General features: G+C 55.6%; 2 protein-coding genes across 2 annotated transcripts; one reads left to right on the top strand and one right to left on the bottom strand.

Moving 5' to 3' along the window:
• Positions 1 to 206: 206 nt before the first annotated feature.
• Positions 207 to 6,532, bottom strand: TGME49_223970 (translation elongation and release factors (gtpases), putative). The gene has a single exon (XM_002366042.2). The coding sequence runs from the start codon at positions 3,794 to 3,796 to the stop codon at positions 761 to 763; it is 3,036 nt and encodes a 1,011-aa protein (XP_002366083.2). The 5' UTR covers positions 3,797 to 6,532; the 3' UTR covers positions 207 to 760.
• On the top strand, positions 5,645 to 21,197 carry TGME49_223985 (serine/threonine specific protein phosphatase). Its single transcript, XM_002366044.2, has 5 exons — positions 5,645 to 14,054; positions 14,302 to 14,784; positions 15,141 to 16,322; positions 16,678 to 19,271; positions 19,876 to 21,197. The coding sequence occupies exons 1-5, from the start codon at positions 9,297 to 9,299 to the stop codon at positions 20,054 to 20,056; spliced, it is 9,198 nt and encodes a 3,065-aa protein (XP_002366085.2). The 5' UTR covers positions 5,645 to 9,296; the 3' UTR covers positions 20,057 to 21,197.

Genomic DNA, 21,197 nt, shown 5'->3' with positions numbered 1-21,197 from the left:
CCCAGACAGTTCAAAGAAGGTAACGCGTGTGCTACGGTAGTTGATGGCGAACCAGTGGCTGAACGGATCTTTTTATTATCCTGACTTTAGTCCCGATACAATCCAGGTTTGCTTAAAACTGAAGAATCAAGTAGGTACAGACCGCATTAGGATTAATCATATCCACCTCTACATCTAAGTTGATACCCCGTTGAATATGGTGGACACTAACTTCCCCGGTAAACTCTGACTTATGAAAGCAGATTGAAGGTTTCCACGTTGGCTCTACAATTTCGCTGCGTCGGAGACGGGAGCGGGAAACGGCTACGAACTGCCGGCGGACACAGTGAGAGTGGACGACGGAGAAAAAAAGACAAAACCCGATAATCACAACGAAGGGCGCGGCCGCGCGAATCTCCACGGGACCGAGGCACCTCCTGAAGTGTTCTGGGAGAGTCAAAATTTCGGAAAACAGCTCTTATGAGATTCCTGTGCGTGCGAAAGCCTGTTCTGTCACAATCTGCTTCTTCGGGTGGGAATACCACACATAACCGACCGTATTTTTCTGAGGTAAAGCCACCGATCCATCCCATTGCCAAGACCATTCTCTTCACCACTGAATTCCGCTTTCTTTTTTTTCCCAAGCACCTCCACCATTCCCTCCCTTTTCGCGCACTCCCTACCCCTTCAAAATCTTCAGGGTATTTACACTTCCCATTCCGTTCATCATTCCTGCACTGACGCCAATTGGCGTTTCTCTGAGGTGTATGTACAGCTGATCTCAGGGTTGCTTGCCGGTTCCTCCCGTTCTCTGAGCGACGATTTCTTCTTCAACGTGTCTCGGAGTGGGCATGTATTTCGCGAGTTGCATCGATGACGTGGCTCTGCCTTGCGAGAGCGAGCGGAGAACCGTGGTGTATCCGAACATTTCCGCGAGCGGGACGAGCACGTCGACTTCGGTGATGCCGTCCCCTTCCTCTTGCCTGCCGCGGGTGGTTTCGCCTTCCCCGTCGTAGACATCGTCGCCGGCGCTGCCGGCGAACTCCTGGCTGGATACTTTCTGGACGATACCGCGTCGAGAAGTGAGGTCCCCAATCACGCTGCCAACATAGCTTTGGGGCGAGATGACGTGCAGCGCCATGAGCGGTTCCAAGAGGACGAGTCCGGCGTGCTTCGCGGCATCCTTGAGCGCGAGACACGCGGCGATTCGAAAGGCCAGCTCGGAGCTGTCCACAGCATGGTACGTCCCATCGAACACAGTGACCTGGACGTCAGTGAGGGGGTAGCCTGCGAGGACACCGTTCTGAAGCTGCTCCATAACTCCAGCTTCGACGGCAGGAATGAATTCGTTCGGAATCACCGCGCCGCGGATCGCGTTCACGAACCGGTTGCCGGAGCCCCGCTCCAGAGGCTCGATCGTCAGACACACGTCGCCGTACTGTCCGCGGCCCCCCGACTGCTTGATGTACTTGCCGCGACCGGTCCCTGCGGCAGTGATCGTTTCGCGATACGCGACCTGCGGCGCACCGGAAGCAGCCTCCACACCGAACTCGCGCTTCAGACGGTCGAGCACGATTTCCAGGTGCAGCTCGCCCATGCCGCCGAGGATCAGCTGCTTCGTTTCGCGGTCTACCGTCACGCTGAGCGAGGGGTCTTCGCGGGAGAGTTTGGAGAGCGCGGACGTCATTTTGTCGTGCTCCGCCCGAACCTTCGCCTCCACTGCCAAGCTGATGACGGGGGCGGGGAATTCGATCGGTTCCAGGTGGACAGGGTGCTTCTTTTCGCACATGGTGTCGCCGGTGAGGAAGTCCTTCGGGCCGAGGACAGCGCCGATGTCTCCGGCACGGAGACTCGGGACGTCTTTGCGCGCGTTCGCATGAATCAGGACGAGGCGCTGAATTCGTTCCTCTTTCCCCGTCCGCACGTTCATCACGACGCTCCCGGGCCGCAGCTCGCCCGTGTACACCCGAACGAAGTTTTGGACGCCGACGAACGGGTCGGTGGTCATCTTGAAGACGAGAGCGGAGAGCGGCCCAGTCGCCGGGGCGTCCCGCGCGCCTGGGAACGCCTCGTGGATCTTTCGAATCGCGTCCGCAGGCTGTGGCACTTCCAAAGGAGACGGCAGGTAGTCAAGAATGCCGTCCAGCACTGCCTGGACACCCTTGTTCTTGAACGCGCTCCCACAGAAGATCGGCACCAGCTGATTCTTCAGGGTCTGAAGGCGTAGCCCGAGGCGAATCTCATCTTCGGACAGCGTTTCGGTCTCCAGGTACTTTGCTATCAGCTCCTCGGACCCCTCCGCCGCCTTCTCGAGCAGCCGCTGGCGGTGTCTGTGTACCTCGTCCTGCATGCCCTCAGGGATTTCGTCCGTCTCCACAAACGTAGCACCCAGCGACTCCTCCTCCCAGTAGATCGCGCGCATGCGCACGAGGTCAAACACTCCGCGAAAACTGATTTCCTTTCCTATCGGCAGCTGGACGGGGACGCCATTGCTTCCGAGGCGCCGCCGGATCTGCCTCACGCAGCCCCAAAAATCTGCACCTAGACGGTCCATCTTGTTCACATACGCGAGCCGCGGAATCGAAAACTTGTTGCCTTGGCGCCACACCGTTTCCGACTGCGGCTCCACGCCGGCGACCGAGTCGAAGACTCCGACGGCACCGTCCAGCACCCGCAGCGAGCGCTCGACCTCCACGGTAAAGTCCACGTGGCCAGGTGTGTCGATGATGTTGATCCGATGCGGCGGATAGTTTTTCCGCATGCCCTCCCAATAGCACGTCGTCGCAGCCGAGGTGATGGTGATGCCGCGCTCGCGCTCCTGCGCCATAAAGTCCATGGTCGCTTCGCCGTCGTGCACCTCACCGAGGCGGCACGAGACGCCGGTGTAAAACAGAATCCGCTCCGTCGTCGTCGTCTTCCCGGCGTCGATGTGCGCCATGATCCCGATGTTCCGGTACCGTGAAAGGGGAACCGTTGCTGCGGATGAAGAAAAAATAGACGACGGCGCAGACCCCAGCGCGGACGGCGAGGCCATGTGGCGGGAGTTCGCGGCAACAGCGGCAGGCTCAGCGCGGGCCGGCCCAGCGGAAGGGCGGGGGTTTACAGGCGAAACACGGAAGAGAAAATAAGATTCCGGAAACAAATTTCGAGAGGCGGGGAAGTACTTCGGAAAGAACGATGGAGAGTGCTGAGCTCCGCACCTGTGGGTGGCCACAGGGTTATGTGACGACATGTACATGCACCCGACTCGTGAGGGTGAATGTGGCGCAATGAACGCCGCCAGTGTAGAGTTCGGGGAACGCCATCGCGCCTCTGGTTTTGTGTCCTGTGGACCGAATGAAAAATCTAAGATAGCAGAAGAGACAGACAAAGAATCCATCGAAGAATCATGGGGAAACAAGGCTGCCGAGGTCGGCGTCGAACGCCGCAGGGTTTTCCATCCGCCATTACGGGCGAAGGGTCTACGTGGAGGACTGTAACGATTCGACTGGACAAGAGGGAAAGATGAAACTTCAAAGGAACGAGAAGGAGAAGGAAATCGGTGAATACTGTACGGGAAAGAGCAAGGCGAATTGCGGGGACAACCCGGGTCGCCTTGAGGCGACGCCGCAGCCCAGATGGCTCCGGACGGAGGGAACGATTCTTTCAGAGGGCACAGAAAGAGACTGGAAACAACAAAGATAAAACAGGCTTCACTAACGCGGAAGAGTAATGCAGAGTCGGGGAACAAGTGATGAGGTCTGGGTGCCTGAATTGCCGTCCTGGGTCCCGACGGGGCTTCGGCAACCCCCAGCGGGTGGCCTTCTAGCCTACACATCGGACGTCACGCGGCGGGTTTGCACAGGGAGACCGAAGAAGGAGCAGTCAGGAACGATGCACCATAAAGATGAGAACTGGAAAAGGGGGGAGGACACACACATTTTGGAAGGACGAGAAACACTTGCCGGACAGCGATTGCCCCAACAAACATTCCGCAGCAAATCGCGATAGAAAAGAGGCACGATTACCCACTACCGCCGCGGGACTCTGTTCATCTTTGCAGAGACGCAATTGCTCTTTATTCTCGCACGCGAAACTCTTGCTGTGTCGGACCGAAACGCGCGCCTTTTGAGAAGAATCCGGCAAACAGAGCGAACCTCTTACCCGCTGGGTCAACTAATTGCATGCAGCATGCGCGTGGAGACGGCAGGACTCACGAGACAGACGTCTCCTGACCACAGTTGCTCTTTCATCTTCACACAGGCAGGGAACAAGCCATTAAAGAAGAAGTGCACAACAGTTTGCGACAGAAACCAATTCCTCCAGAAAGACATCGCGTCCGGAAGGAGAGCTGACATCTGTGGTGAATATGGGTCTCCTTCCAGCTACAAACACGCCCGCGACAGAGGGCAAGTGTCCGGCGTTATTCCTTAGGCTCACAGTTCGGTTCTCCTAATCTAGTCAGTTGTGAGAGGGTTTGGGGCCTTTTCTGGAACAACAGTCGCTCGATGCATATGCGGTGACGTTTACTGGCAAGCTCGTTGGCTTTTCCTGACAGCCATCCGACGCTCCTTTCTGTAGTTTGACGGCACTAGTCCTTTCTTCTTTTTCGTAACTTTAGGATATCATCAAACGGAACTGCTTCCATAAAACGGCACATTGCTTCCTCTGATGTAACCTATACGGCGATGAAAACACATTCCCATTTGGCTTGTAAATGGCGGATCGCTCTGATGCCACAAGAGGCGAAGACCCTGTTTCCATATCGTTCCCTTGTAGTCCTGTTTTTTGTTTAGTCTTTGGGGACTCCGTCCACGAGAATAGACAGACTTGGTATTGAACGCATCACTGTATGTCTACAAGAACTGGTGAAAATAACGTGAATTCCCCCAAAAAGATCTTCGATGGGTAGGGGGTTCGTGACATCGCCGCTTAAAACTGTTCAGTTTTGATTGTGGTGTTGACTTTACCGTATCATGAAACACGACGTCTTAAAGACCAGAGCCATCAGTCTGTTTGGATTTCTGTTTGCGTCGCTAACGCAGCACGATTTGAAAACATATCTAATCTCGTGAAGTGCGAGCCTGCAGGTGATATTGGGAAGCTGGTGGATGCCGCCAAAGAAAGTCTATCTACTTGAGACGCAACCATAGTGGACAGTGTAGACCTGATTCCGGCATACTCGTAAGCATAACAGAATTTTGCTGCCGGACCGTGCGGGACTTTATAAGTCAAGACGAATAAAACGACAAGCATTGAAGTAACTTCCGTAACGCGCTACTTGCAGTGGCGTCTAATCACATTCGAGCCGACAGAAGCAAGTGATTCACAAGCAGCAGTCCATACACGCATAAAAAAAATCTCACAAAATTCATTCTGTGGTTCCGTCCTTCTCTGGCGAAGATGTTGTCTCAGAGTACGTTGGCCATGACTCCCAGCTTAGGTGTCGCTCCGACTCTGTCACGCACCTTTCTGGGTCGGGAGAAACTTAGGAAGCTGAACAAGTGACTCCTGCATATGGACCTGCATTGCAGAGATGGAATTCTCTCCTTGCCGAGCCTTCAGCGTCCCAAGGATACAAGTCAGAGAAACGCTCGCTGCGACAAACGAGTCTGGTCATGACGCTGATGTCGTTTCTTCCCCAGCCCGTCACCAGTCTCAGATGTTTGGTATTTTTAGTGCCGAACATAGACTTAGACACGCTGGTCAGATCGAGGAAGCACAGGCTTCAAGTGTCCACTTGGGCAAATGGCGCATACAACTCAAACCCCTTTAATTTATCATCTTGGTGCCCTTCTGACTAGACTCGGACTATGAAAAACACAAGATGCTTCTGAAGAAGGTTTGAACGCTAGGGTGATGCCCGCAAGCGTTCGGCGTCGGGAGTTTATGCAAATGAAGAGATGAAGTCGTAAACTGATTGTACAATACACGGCGTGACGTGCAAGTGCGGGACAAACAGTCTTGCTGCAGCAATGTGGAACATACATGTTGTGCCTCTTCAGCGGCGGAAAACCACGACACCATTCGACGAGCTTGTGTGTTCGAGCTGCTTTGATGCCATTATTGCTTGGATGAGGTTCCGATAATTCAGCATGATGATGTTAAGCTGTCAGATTGCGTGTTAATCGGCTTTGATAGAACGCACTCTACGCGTTAATTTTGCCGTTGCGTTCGATCTGGTGTTAACTTTGTTTTGGCATGCTCGACGTTGCTGTACTCCGTGACGCACCAGATGTACCCAGATAGGTCTTCACCAATTCGAAAAAAGAGTGGGAAGTTAGATATTTAGACATTTGTAACGCAGCTATCATCACCAGATCAGCGGTGTCATGGCGGCCTCCTGCAGGGTCGCTGATCTGAATCAGACAGACATGAGTAGGTCGACACATTGTTCTATGGTTAGTCCCTGAGACACATATAGTTTCTTACCAATTTCAATGGATAACGGGACGTGACAGATTTAAATAGTGGCATTGTAGTCTATCACCACATCGTCGTTGCCCCTTTCGTAGCCACTGATCTGATTGAAGCAAACACCAGTACGTCACCGCGGTCTTCTTTGACTCCTCGCAACAACTGCTGAGGGAGAAACTTGTCGCGTCGTATAATTAGGTCCCCCGCCACCTGGATACCGCTTGCTTTCTTTTCCGCGGACAGCCGGTTGTTTGCTACGTTACTCATTTACGCAGACGGGACCGAGCTCTTTACCCCGAAAGAGATACCGCTTCCTTCTTACCGATGTTCTCCCTGAAAGTTGACGACGACTTACAGACTGGTGGCAAGCAGGCTTAAGGTATTTGGCAGAGGCGCTTGAAAAGAACACGAAAAACACGAACCCCCACGTCGCTGTCATGCAAAAATCAGCGCTCCCACGAGTACGCGAGAGCACTCTGCCGAAAGACTAAGAGTGACCTTTGCCTGAGAAAACCGTGCCCCGCTGTCAACCCTTGCCCTGCCTAGCCTCACCATGCACCCACGCGAAAATGCTTTTAAGAGCTAGAAAATTATTCTGTAGGCAAAACGACACTGCAGATCCCTTTATCTCGTTAGTATTGAGAAAAATGCTAGACAGCCCGCCCTCCCGCTATTTGGTAGAGAGGCACTTGTGGGATCGAAAAGCGCGACACTGTTCTGGTCAGGCAGCGATGTGCGACACCGTATCAAAAACGCTGCACGAGACGCACGATCTTCATCAGCTTCCGCGGGTTTTTCTCGCTTACTATTCACACCAATCCCATTCGTTTGCAGCACGCCGAGGCCTTTCGCGTTGCCACCGTTTTTCGACTCCTTCCTTCCCATTTTTCGTTCTGCGAGACCATGGCGAGCCGGCCGGGGACATTCTCCCTAAACACATGACAACTGACGCCTTTTTTGCCGCTTGCATCGTGACTTTTTCTCATGCTGAACAAACCAGCTCATTCTCTGTTTCTCGTGAACGTGGACCCGCCTAGATGTATCGGTCCTGGACTCGTTCCTTATTCCAGTTAGCCACGAACCTTGAGTCTAGCGCCGGCTCCAACAGATCAGTCTCGTCTCGCGGACCTGCTGCCTTTTTGCCGGCAACTCTCCACGTGGACGGGCGTCTCTTTTTTGTGCCTATAGTTGGTATCATCCATGTTGCCGTTTGCGTGAGCGGAGAGTTGGCTTTTCCGCGTGTTCACTGGATGCAGCGCGGGCACTGTGTAGCTCGCAGTGATTGCAGCGACCCCCAGATGCGCAGAGTTACGTTTTCGTGCGAGTTTGGATTTCACCGCGATTTCACGTATGGCTTTTTTTCTGCTGGTGTGTACCCACACTACCGGAGTCAAGAGCCGACCTTTCGTAGCGGCTTCTTCCGAGAGACCGGGTCACTTCACCGTCCTACGTGGGGAGTGCCATCCATGGAAACTACGAAAACTCTGAAACGGAGCGTGGAAGATATACAGTCAGTTTCTCTGGGGTTAGCTTGAGGCTTATTTAAGTGGCAAAAAGAAAGGTAGAGCTGCCGTGGTTGCAAATGCCCAGATCTGAGTGTGCCCGCAGCGTCTGTCCATACGTGCAGCTAACTTTTTCTGTTCTTGCAACTTACGGTCGAGAAAAGCGAAGAAAATTGAGTGTCCGGGTTGGGGGTCTCAGATGAATGTCAAACTTCGGTCGCTACGCGTGTGAATGAAGGCGTCGGCTAGCGAGCCTTTCTGTTCGGTGTGGACGCGCCATTCGCTGGCACCTAAATTACCTTTTTTGCTGCGAAAAATGAAACATGCTTGCAGTGTATCGCACAGAGGACGAGGCTCTTGTCCACATAGTGTCGTTTTTTTACGCGTGTTGAAATCGCGAGTTTTCCGTGCTGGACAGACAGGAATAACCCAAGAGACGTAAAATACACACTTTTGGGTAATTGTAGCCGCAGCGCTCGTGAGCGTGTTTCTGCTGTTTCTACTCCCTGGAGACCAGCAGATGGTGTCTCGCAAGCCGCGTGCCTGCGTGTCCTAAACCTGTCTGGATGTCTCCGCAACGAAGAGAGAGGGCAGCTTTTATGTACCAAGGTATGTTCACTCCATTCCGTATCTTGGTGAATGCTGCCGTTGGTTTCGTGGAAAGCAAGAATCTCCGGATTTAGACCAAGACGCTCGAGGAATCTGCCATCTCGCTTTTCTATTTTCCTTCTCGAAGCATCGGGAACCGTCCATTTTCGTGCTCTAAACTAAGCATTTCGTTTCCGAACGCAGTGTCGACACCGCTCACTCTGCTTGGTTCAAGTGCGTGCATCAGGGACCGCTGTCCTGTTCTCGACACAGTGTCGATATTTCTGTTCGATTGCCTTAGTTCAAACTTTCACGAAGCGTACGTGTAGTCCCGACTCAGTGTGTCTCGCATGAGGGATGTCGTCCCCTGCCTTTAGTCCTTGCCCGAGTCCGCCCAGCCTTTCCTCCGAAAATAATTTTTCCGTGGACAACCTGTGAGCGGCGCCGCTCGGCTCACACGCAGCCGTCTACCTGTGCAGACAGCCTTGTGCACTTGCATGTACACGCAGAGCTGGGTGTATTCGCACCTGCTCGTGTAGCGTACACACACTACCCTCCTTCGGATTCGCCTCCCATATCAGTCCTCCACTCGCTCTCCGGTTCTCGTCCGCTCTCCTTCGCGCCTCCCTCGATGCCAGCCGTTCTCTAACTTCTTCGGATCGGGTCTCTACACACGCAGGATCTCAGTGCGACGGAAGCGGCTGAAAGCAGGGCAGAGAACAGGTGCTCCGGCACAGTCGAGTAGCTGGGGACCCCAGCAAGAGTAGAAAACGCGGCTCTCTCCTGCCCCCCCCCCCTGTTTCACGAGTTCGCCTCGATCTGAAAATCAAAATGCATGCAGCCAGTGAGTCGAACGGGGACCGAGCGGCAGGCTCGTCCCCAGGAGGCCCGCGGGCTTGTGGATCTTCTCTCTTTCCGTCTCTCCCACCTTCTCCATTGCGCCTCGCCTGCACACTCTCTAGTCTCATTCTGCCTCTCATCTCCACTGCCTCGGTAGACAGCAGCGACTCCCCTCGATTTTCGTCACCAAGTCCGAACTCTGAAGCGAGGGAGAGAGAGACGGAGGATCGTTTTCAAGCGCGAGAGAACAGAAAGACAGGTGGGGCGGCGCTCATGGACGTGGCGCCTCGTGGAGTTCCGTTTCTGGAAGCGGAGAGAGAAAAAGAGAGGAGCTGCCTCACAAACGAGAGAGCTGGTTGCCCGGCGTCTCACGGAAACACAGGCGCAGAGGAGAGAGGCCTCGAGACAGTGGGAGAGTTCCCACAAACGCACACTCGAATTTCGGCGAAAACGAGGTCGGGAAGCAGACTCGCTTGGCGGAAGAAGCACGCAGAGAAGAAAGAGAAAGAAGAGAAGACAAAGGAGGAAGAGGAGCAAGATAAAGAAGAGAAGAAAGAGAAGGAAGAAAAGAAAGGGAGGGAGGAGACGAACTGCGGGGCCCGTCTGAACGGACATGCTGCGAACACAGGGTGGTTTTCAGAGCAAAGCCAACCAGGGAGAGAAGGGGAGCTCAATGGATTCCTGGACGAGTGCCTCTCTTTCATCAGAAAACCGAGAGAGAAGGCGCCGAAGGGCGACAGGCAAGAACCGACGGGTGACTTTTTCTGTCTCCAAAAGAAGACTGGAGAGCCGGCGGAGCTCGGAGAAGACCAGCGAGCAGACAGCGAGAGAGAGGACCCGAGAAGGAACTGGAATGAGGAGAAGTCGCCCTGTGAGAGCGAGAGAGGAGGAACGAGCGACGACGTCTCCTGTCTCTGTCTTTCTTCCTTCTGCGTGGATGCGGCTGCAGCTCCCGCGCGGCCAGGAGCGGAGACCGAGACAGGACGTGTGACGAGAAAAAAGAGTGTAGACACCGCTGAGTTCCAATTTCGGTTTCCTTCCGAGCTTGTTGCTGCTTGTCCAGGGTCTGTATTCGTTTCGAAGAGAGTTGAGTCCTTCTCAAAAACGGCGAAGGTGGAGAAGGAACCCTATTTTCTTTTCGAGGAGATGAATTCCTGTCAGAACGGTGGGCCTCCCTTCTCTGAAAAAGACGAGAGAGGCGAGAGGAAGCAGCGCCTCGTAGGTTCTGCTCTCAAAAACGAGAAAGAGAGGGAGGAGGACTCAACGCACGACTGCAGTGCCTACACGTCATTGTCATCTTTTCCTTCCCTAGGGGAGACCCCCCACGACGACTCGTCTTCGGTGGCTTCTTCGGTTTCCTCTGCCTCTCTCTCTTCCGCCTCTGTGTCTCCCCCCGCCGCGGATCCGCGTCACAGCCCGCTGTGTGACACATGCACAGACACCGGACGACGCGAGAGACGGACGGAGGAGAAAGCGGACCGGCGGAGCTCCGAGAAGGGTTTGTTTTCTGCCTGCATGCGCTCGCGAGGACAGGGAAGCCCGCGAGAACGGAGTAGCGTTCGAGAGACAGGAGAATCCGTGTTGGCTTCAGCCTTCGCGGGAAACGCGTGGTCAGCGGCGACGACAGGGCAGGAGGCAACGTCACGCCACTGGGCGTCTCCGCACAAGCGCTGTGGAGAGACAGAGGGAGAGCCGAAGAGGAACACAAAAGAAGAGAGAAATGGATTTTCTTCAGTCTCAAACCCGAGGGCTCGCAAATCGACTGTGCCGTGCTCCCGGGCTGAAGTGGAGCATGAGCGAATGGTTAAGCACGCGGTGTCGATGCTCCGCTTTCTCCAGCGTCTTCACGCGAAAGCGAAAAGCGGCTTTCACGGGCGGACGGGCCGCGAGGAACCCCACGAGGCAACGCATTCCAGCTTTCCGCGTTGTTCCTCGCTTTCGGCCCTTCACTCGATGTGTTCTGGGAAAAACAGCGACCGACAGAGGGTGAAAGATAGTAGGGGTCCTCAAACGTGGCGAAGGTCTCTGGATCGCTCTTGTTACGACCTCTCTTCTTCTCGCCCTTCTTCTCTCGCTTCTTCGTCGCGGGGGCTCGCGTCTTCTTCCCCACGTACGTCTTCGTCTCAAGGGCCGTCTGGTTCGTTTGAGCCTTCTGCATTTCCCTCTCCCAGTTGTGGCGACCGCTTGGAGACGGCGACTGCCGCTGGGCAGGGCGAACAGGAGGCGGCGGTTGAAAAAGGCCGACGTAGAGATAAAGGAGAGGATGAGGCATCTAGGACGAAGACCCTTATCCCGAAAGAGACTGACGAAAATCTCAAGAGAGTCTACTCGCTTTTTGAACGTCGGAGAGGGCGGCGCACTCCCAGCGCGTTTTCTTTCTCTTCGCATAAAGGAGACGGACGCTGTCGTTTCCATGTCTCGACGACGCATTGTTTGGCGGAGCAAGCAGCAGGCGGGAGCTCAGTTGAGAGAGAGTGCATGCGGGATCTCACAGGCGACAGGGAAGACAGAGACAATCGGTGCAATGTACGTACACCCGGCAAAGACACTCGGGACGTCGCTGGCACGTCAACCGCGAGGACGCTCAGAGACGAACGGGGTGCTTGCAGGGGGGGCGAAACTCCTTTTTCCGTTGTGTCGCGCAGTGGAGAAAACCGTGCAGAGGGATTTAGAAAATCGGTTACGTATCCAGGTTTCCAGACGGTTCCGTCTTTTTCCGGGTCACGCAGAGCCCCTCCGATGGATGGGAAGCCTTGCTTCGAGTGCAACGACATCTGCGCGGTTACCTTGCAGTTGCTGGGTCACCAGGGCGGCGGACGGCGCGCGTTCAACGCGCTGACAGAATCTATTTCTCCACAGAAGTGTTGCTTCTATGACAAAGAGCGAAAGAGGGGAGCGGAGACTGTCTCCTGCCCAGAGCACGAACCTGCCTTGGAGAGCAGACACCCTGACTCGCTTCTCGCCTCCTCGTCCGCTTCTCCGTCCACCTGCCCCCGTCTTGTCAGAACGTACACGGATGGACCTTCTTGGGGCAGCTCGGGCGCCCACGTGAGGAGCCGGCGAACTGCATGTTCCGTGGATGCGGCAAAGGCCCTTGCGGGCGCGCCGCGATTTAGTCGAAGAGACACGGAGACAGCGGGGCTTATAGAAGGGGACACGGAGACAGTGGGGTTTATACAAGGAGACACGGAGACCGTGGAGGTTACCGGAGGCAAGACAGCTCTCGACGGGGAGAGAGAGGCGTCGGAGACAAACGGGACACGGCGGCGAGGAACGAAGGCGACACACGATGAGGGGAGAGTGAGGGATACGAACCGCGAGGCGGCGATCGACGCGAGGACAGAGACGAAGAAAACGCCAGCTGCGTCGGCCAAGACATTGGAGGAAGCGGTGGAGAAGAAGAAGGCGGCAGTGGACAAAGCTGAGGGGGACGAGACGCCGACGGCAGAAAGGGCAAGAGACAGAGAGGAGCGGGAGAGGGGGGAAAATCGAGGAGTGCGATTGTACCTTAAGAGCGGGAGCAAGAAGAAGGCAGTTGAGGCAGACGGTGGGGTCTTGCAGGAGATCGAGGGTGAGGTCGGCGGACCACCAGAAAAGGGAGAAGAGGACCCTATTCACCCGAGGAGCGTGTGGGAGGATGTAGGGAATCTGAGGACACAAGCAGGGGAAGAAACGCGAGGCCGCGAGGAAGTCGCGGACGAGGAGAGAGAGCGCGAGACGGGAGGGACACCCGGTCGGAAGAAGACGGCCCGTGAGACAAGAGAGGGAGGTTTCGAAGCAAATCAAGAGGGCGAACGCACTCGCCAGAGTAGCGAACAAGACCCACCCTCCTGGCTGAGGAAGGTCGCAGCGACAGAAACGAAACAAGGGCGAGAGGCGAGAGAAGAGGGAAGAGAGGGAGACAGCGACGAACAAGGAGCCAAGGAGACACACGACGCGAGAAACCGACGGGACAAAGAGCAGTCCAGAAAGAGGAGGGTAAGTGAGGCTGGATATCCGGAAATGGACAAGACGCTCGGAGCGGCGTTTCTCGAGAGTGGAGAAAAAACCAACAACACGAGTGTTGTAGCCTCTTGCCCTTCGAGATTCGAGGGAAGACTAGACAAGTGGGCAGAGACAGGAGACACAGACACGGAGCAGAGTCTTCTGTGCGCCGCCGTCACTCCAAACGCAAAACGAAACCTGGCGAAAGAGGGTCCATTGCATGCACCCGAGAACGCCGTGCAAGACCGCGAAAGACGCGCAGCCTCCTGGAGTGCCGGTGCCTGTTCTCTGCCTTCTTCATCTTCTGGAAGGAAGTCACACGGGGGAGAACAAGGAGATCCCGAGAGAGAGACTGCACGCAGAGACTACTTCTTCGCTGCTCATCTGCCGGTCGTCCCAAGCCCGCCTCCACCCGTCTCCGACCCTCCAGAGCCGCCGACGTCCGCGTCTGCTTCTGTTCGTCCCCCTCACCAGAACCCAGCGGGAGACGTTACTTGTCTGCGTGTAGAGACAGGAAAGGAAGACCCTCAGGTGCTTGCAGCGCCCGCCTGTGGGGAAAGGCAGTCTGCAGAAAGTCGCAGCTCGCGCAGGAGTGGAGAGGAAGGTGCTGATGAGAACGGGAAAGCAGGGACGCGGCGGCGTCTAGGCGACTCTGTGCCAGGCCAGGGGCCTGGGGGACCCGGTGAACGGGCTACAGGAGGCGCAGGTGTACGTACACCCGAACTCGTCGTTCGCTGGACCACCCCCGGCGCCGAGGTCGTTGAGGTGAGGTGTTTCCCGATTCGAAGGTTGCCTACGTCTCCCTCCACTGTTGAAGGAATTCGAGACGAAAAGACGACAGGCACTTTGCTCTCCATTTTTGTTTAAACAGTTTCTCGGTTTCGGCGTCTTTTCTGCACTGTGTCCTTTCTCTGCACACCCTTCGACTGCATTCGCCTCTCTCAAATCTCCGGTTCCTCTCTGTCTCTCCGTTCTTATTATCGTCTGTATCTTTGCGTTTCTTCTCTCTCAGGTGGCGGGCGCCTTTTCGATTCCTCCGTGGTCAGAGCGGATTCGGCTGCCTTGGCACCCCAGAGAGCACTGCTTCCGCCTGAATCTCCTGGACGTCTTCTCGCCTATCCTCTTGAACGCTCCAGCCGCGACGCGCCGGGACGCAGGGTCTTGCTCGAGGGTGGAGCCTCACGAAGAGACAGTCTCCGAGCACGAAAAAGGCCCGGCAAGTCCGGATTGGAGGGAGGGGGCGTTCTCGCCTCTGGCGTCTCTGTTTTCTGGCGCGAGGCTCTGGAGGAGCACACCGAGCCGGGAAGACACGGACAGAGACCCCCCCGCCGCCTCGCGGGAAAGAGAGACAGTTCTGGCGTCTCCTGTCAGAGAGGCCTCTGCACCTGTCTGGGTGGCCGCTGCGAGCAACGACGGCCTCGCCATCCTTCACGTGCAGTTCAAGTTTATTGTCGATGGAGAGTGGAAATGCAGCGACGTATTCCCTGTGAAAGATGTAAGTCACGAACATATTCTGAAACGAGGATACGTTTCATGTCTAGTTCTGCGTGCCTCCTGGGTACACTCGAACTCTCTTACCTGCTTCGCCCTCTTCTCGATGGGTGTCTCTCTTTCCTTTCTTTCTCTAAATCGTCCTTGTCCTTCTGTGCACTTCCATCTTGTTCCACTTGCGACGTTCATTATTCCCTGCGATGGATGTCTGTTTCCAGTTCTTTCGCCGTGCTGTCTCCTGTCTTCGCTCGAGTCGTTTTTGAGGCGTCGGGGCTATGTCCTGGATGGTAGAAATTCGCTTCCCCTCGTCTAAAGTGGATTCCTTCCACCTGTTGTTTTGAGGCTCTCGTGCCCCCCCAGGATGGCAGCGGCAACCTGAACAACGTCGTGGCTCTCTTCCGCTCTCGCCCGTGTCAATCTTCCTTCTTGGGCGCGCGCGAAGACCGCGATCTTCTGCCGCCCTCATACAATCCGTCGAGGTCGCCGGCCTGTCTCCCCCCAGACGTTTGGGATGCTTCTTACACAAGTGCTTCCTTCTTCTCGCCCGCGGTGCAGCTCTCCTCGGCGCTGTCAGTCTCTTCCTCCTGCTTCTATCCGAACTACAACGAGGCGCTTTCACGAAGCGACAGCGAGGACGCGTGGCGACGCGTCAGACAAAAGACCCAGTTCGTTTTCTACTCCTACGATCGAGGCTGCCCCTGCATATACGACAGAGAGAAGGAAGAGAAGGAAGACAGGTACGTGGTCGAAGGAGAAACCGTCAGAGGAGCCGCGAACGAGGTGTCTCAAGTTCAGGCGACAACGAGATATCACGCAGAAAGACTTCCTTCCAACGCAGAAACCCCGCCTTCTTTGTATTCTACTTCTTCTGCTTCGTATGCGTCGTCTTCTCCTGTGCCTCCTTCCTGGATTTCCTCTTCTTCTTGTGTGAGCACGGAGAAAGAGTTGGATTTGGGGTCGGTAACTCGAGGTCTTCTGCGGGGCGGGTTCAACGTTCAGCTTCTGTACAAAGGTCTGTCTCCGTTTTTTTCGATTTCTTCTGCGCGTATCGGCGCCGAAGTTGAGCCTGGACACAAGCCAGATTTTTCGTCGGAGCAAAGGGCATGCTCGCCGTCCTATGCGCCTTCCGGAAAGGCCCCCATCTCTACGCGGGGACATTTGAGAGGAGCAGCCGCTGATCAAGGGAAGTTTCCCTCGGCCTCACAGGTCGAAGGCAGCAGGTCAGGAGAGAGACCTGACCAGACGGGAGGGCGAGAGGAAGGCTCGAGCGAAGGCGCATTGGAAGAAGAAGAATATGGAGAGGGAGAGTGGAGGCCGATGCTCGGAAGGGAACTATCAACAGAGAAGCTGGACAACGACTGGCTCTGCGCCGAGGGAGGGGAAACAGAGAGCCCTCATGTGCCTCCCTCAGAGCAAAACAGGAGACCTGCGAGCGTCGCGAGAAGCAAAGAAGGACAAGAGGAGATGGACGTACGAGAGAAGAGAAGTGCCGGCAGCGAGGGCGGCGCAGTTCCCGGAAATCGAAAGAAGACGAGAAACGCGGTGAGAACGAGAGAGAACGTGGGGGGAAAGGGGGAAACAGAAAATAGAGAGGACGCAGGCCAAGGAATGATGAAAGGCGGAACTTAGAGAGACAAGTTGAAGCAGGATATGGAAAGAGAAAACCACACCGAAGAGAGAGAGAGAAGAGAGAGAGAAGAGAGAGAACAAGGGACAGCGAAGCAAGAGAGAGACAGCAGCGACAAAGCCAGTGCGAGAGAGTCACAGGAGAGTCACATCGAGATGGGAGTGCACTAAAGGTTCCACCACAGACTCGCAGAACTCTGTGCTTTTCTGACCTATTTACCTTCATATCTCCGCTTTCGCTTTTGCCTTCCATCTCTCTTCTGTCCCCTAGGCCGCTGGCGTCTCGCCACCTTCCCACCCGAGCTCGGATCGTAGGCATTCACCCGGGAAAAGAGACACCCCTCGCAGTCCTTCTCCTTCAGCTTCGTATGCTTCTCCTTCCTTGACTTCTTCTGTTGCTGCTGCTCCTTCTTCTACCGCTTCTTCCACCTCCTCTTTTTCTCCGAAGGCTTCCGATTCGTCTGCTTCCTTTTGTGCCTCTGCCTTGTCTGCATCTCTGTTCCCTTCTTCGTCACTGCATGCATCCCTGGCGTCGCTCGGGGCGGCGCCTTCGCTGAAGGCTGCCCTCAAAAGTTTAGAGGCGAATGCACCAAATGCGCATGCAGAAGAGCGGACGCGGGTCTCTGCGTCGAACTCCGGGGGCGGACTGTCTTCTTGCAAGTCAAACGACGATTTGTCTGCTTCTTCCACCCGGCCTGCTTCAGCTTCCTCGGGCGGGGACAGCGTCATCTTTCGGCGGCTCTCTGCGTACGAACGTGGGGGCTTTGCGCTCGGGTCAGACATCCAGGAAAGCGCGTTTGAGACTCGCCGCAGAGGCACGACTCTACCTGACTTGACTTGGCCCGCGTGCGTCCTCGGACACCTGCACAGACCGGAAATTCTTCTCGAACTCCGCCAGCTCGACGCCGAGAGGCAGGCACCGGGCAAGGCGAAGAGGCGGCGGGAGGCTCTCAAACGTCAGAGAGAAAAGAAGGAAACTCGAGAAGAAGAACGCGAAGGCCACACGCGTACCTGTTCAGGCCGGCCGCAAGATTCGCGGGCGCCACAAACGCAAGTCACGCAAAAGGAAGTCGGGGACAAAAGGCGAGACGAGGACAGCCGAGAGAGTGAAGAGGGGAGCCAGCACAGCGGAGAGAGGAGCGAAGAAACCGGGGAGAGAAGAGGAAGCAACGAAGAAGAAGAGAGAGATAATAGCGAAGAGAGTGAAGAGCTGAGCGAGACGACTGAGGATGAATCTTCTGTGGGTTCGGTAGAAAAGACTCGGCTGTGTCTCCAGTGTGGGGCGTACATGTTGCCGCACCCAGACAAGGTCGAGAGCGGAGGGGCAGACGCGTTTTTCATCGCGTCTTGTCCGAGGAACACGGAGCTCAGAGACAAGATCTCTGCACTCATTCCGAAAATGGGCAACAAGAGCTTGTCCGGCTCTCAGTCCTCTTCGCCCTTCGCCGCGCCGCCAAGCCGTCGAGACACCCGAGGTCTCAGCGCCTCAGCCACTGCTGTCTGCGTCGGAGTCGCCGACGGGGTCGGCGAGTGGGAAAGCTTCGGCCTCAATCCTCGCATGTTTGCAGAAGAGCTGATGGTCGGCTGCTGGCGAGCCGCGGTCGCGGAGCCGTGGTTCTGCACTTTCGGCGAACAGAGCCGAGAGAGGACAGACTCAGACTCTGCCGACTCGAGACCAACCGAGTTCGTGAGAGACTTTGACGGCGAGACTCTCGTGGAGACAGTGGGCGAGACTCTCGTCGAGACAGTGGGCGAGACTCTCGTCGAGACAGTGGGCGAGACTCTCGTGGAGACAGTGCGGACAGAAGAAGGAGTGGGGGGAGGGAGAGAGCGAGGCAGGAGAGGAGAGAGGAGCACAGACGGACGAGGCGAAGGTGAGGGGGGAAGACGGGAGGAAGAGGAAGAGTTGTGGGAGCAGAGGGGGTTCGAGAGCGTGTCTGCTTCCTTATTGTTTCAGGAGAAACGAATCGAAGGCACATCTAGACCCGCCTTGTCTTCACCTGCGTATCAGGGAGGCCAGAATACTGCCTGTGTGAACGTACCACCGCCTTCGGAGAGCGCCTGCGACAGGAAAGGCGTCGAAGTGAAAAAACAAAAACACCCTTGTTCCCTCTCTTCTCAACGACTTCTTTCTTCTTCTGCTTCTTCGTCGGCTCGGGCTGCTACTTCCTTTACTTCTACTTCTTCTTCTGCGTCTGCTTCGTCCGCATCTGCTTCGTCCGCGTCTGCTTCGTCCGCGTCCCTGTCTTTGAGTCCATCCCCGTACGTGTCTCCTTCGTCGTCGGACGCAGTGTCTGGGGGTCGTGTGGACGAGGCGGCGCGAAAGGCGTTGCACATTTTACAGTCGGGGTTTAAAGAGACTCGAAGTTTCGGGAGTTCCACGGCGCTGGTGGTGTGTCTCGACGGCCTGCGAGGGCGGCTGGGCGTGGCGAGTCTGGGCGACAGCGCGGTGATGGTCCTTCGGCGCGAGAGGCGACAGTGGCGCATGACTTGTGCCCACCGGTCTCAGGAGCAACAGCACCAGTTCAACTGTCCTTTTCAGCTAGCTTGTTTGCCGCAGCCGAGCGAGTACGGCGCGCTCGTGGCGCAGGGGAAAGGGATGCTGATTCGCGTTCTGAGAAACGCATCTGTTCTCCCTCAAGACACCCCCGAGATGGCGCAGGTGTACTCGGTCCACGCCCAGGAGGGAGACCTCGTTCTTCTCGGCACCGATGGCGTCTTCGACAACCTCTTCGACCACGAAATATGCGCTCTGGCGAACCTCGCTCTCAGCCCCTACGAGGCGGAAATCTTGGGCGACCCAAACAAGACCACCAGCGCCCAAGCCGTCGCGGCAGCCGTCGCAGAAGCTGCTGCACACAAGAGGTAGGGCAGCAAGCGGGGCACGGGGGGAGGAGTGGAGAAGCAGGAGTCTCAGTGGAGAGAGAGGGGAGAAGCAAAAGAAGATGAAGAGGAGAGCGCGGAGATAGAGAAAGAGGAAGACCGGGAAGTAGCGAGAGATAGAAGCAGGGAGAGGTAGAGCGAGAGAGGAGCCGAGAGACAGAGATGTAAAGAGGGGTGGAGACAGAGGTGGATGTCGACACATTTGTAGAGATCCAGGAAGATAGAGGGGGGATAGAGATAGACAGTTCTGAATATATAGGCAGCGCGATCGAAAGATACAAAAGCAGAGGGAGACAGAAACCGCTGAGGGTACAGAGAGAACGGCTACACTGAGAGATAGCACGAGAAGGGGAAACAGAGAAGAGTCGCAGACCAAGAGAAGACTTAGGGAATAGAAGAAAGGCAACCCGATAGAGAGAGGCCAGAAATCAGATGAGAAAGAAGGAAGCTCCGAGGTGGATGCCAACGAGCACACCTAGCAGCGGTCATTTCTCCACAGCAGGAGCTCTGTGAATGTGAATGCGTTGCGAACTCTAGAAGTCTTTTATTTTGTTGACACGAGTCCGTTTTTTCGTGCGATTTGCAGCCGAAATCCCATGGCAAAAACGCCTTTTATGAAGCATGCGCGGCGAGCAAAAACCCACTTCATGGGGGGGAAAATGGACGACATTACAGTTGTCGCTTGCTGGGTGACCTGTGGGGCTGAGACAGGGGCGGAGAGCGGAGCGTGTCACCACGCGACTTCTGGTGCCTGTGCTTCGTACTGAAGTCTTTGTGACCAGATTGGGCTCCAGGTCAAAGTAGCGGGCCGGCACAGGGGCACCGGCTCGTTGGGCTCCACTGGTGGCCAGTCCCGAGAGGGCGGAAGGTCCTTGAAACGCCAACGAGGCTGTCGGCGCCTGTAGGGGTGGAGTGTCTCTCAGAGTTGAATTTGGAAAGCAGGAGTGATCACGAGGGAGGGGTTTCTCTCTGGATTGGTATGGAGAAAGAATTCTGTTGGGACTGTCTTCAATGGAAAGCAAGAGGATGGTAGGTTGGGGAAAGTGTGGTAGATCCGTGGTTGTGGCGGCAAGAAGAACAACTTGTTTCGGTGGGTTGAAAGGGGCTGAGAACATGTGAGGAAGATTGATGAGTCTGGTAGAGACGAAACACAGGACAAACTGGAAACAAGGCGACAAAGAGGCATACGGAAGAGACCGGCAGAACGGCGAGTGGATCACGGACACAGAGGCAGCACTCACTGATGATGAGGTAAAGAGAAACGACGAGGACGGAACAAAGAGATTGAAGGTAGTAAAGGAGTTTCGTAGATGAGGAGAGACGGGTGACGTGGTGGGCGAGCGAAGGAAAGACGATGGAGCGTCGCAAAAAGGAGACAGGAAGTTGAGCATGCGTCGCGTGAGCTCACGTGAAGACTGCTTTCGAGAGTTAGATGCTATGTTTCGTGGCACTGAAAAAAACGCCTGCGACAACCGGGAGTGTGCTGCTGATTGCATTTCATGTCCAGCCGTAATGTTGTTTGCTTCACGTAGTCCGATTTTGTATGGGCACGTGGAGGCCGCAACTTCACTACCCTTTACGGTAGGACGATTGGGGCTGTTCGTAGTTGTAAAAAGGCAAGTCTGTTTTCAGTAAAATCCCGGTGGCTCTGACACCCAAACACCTTGAGGGTGTCTACACAGTCGCCGTCTCCATAGAACACTCAGGTGTTTACCTGATGCTGGGATAACTTCCTTTTTGCTGCTGGAAAGAGCAAAAGAGGTTCAGAAACATGCCTTTTGCATGCATGATCCTTTTGAAGTGGTGCATTTCAACTAGACGCGGCGGCGCCATGTGAGTGACTCGACTTCGACCCCGCAGTCACACAGGTTTCTCATGGGTTTCCTGTACACAGCCTTTGTGGAGGAG

Source organism: Toxoplasma gondii, chromosome X, assembly GCF_000006565.2.
Source record: "Toxoplasma gondii ME49 chromosome X, whole genome shotgun sequence".
In the NCBI taxonomy this organism is placed as follows: domain Eukaryota; phylum Apicomplexa; class Conoidasida; order Eucoccidiorida; family Sarcocystidae; genus Toxoplasma; species Toxoplasma gondii.
This window is presented reverse-complemented; position numbering and strand designations above follow the sequence as displayed.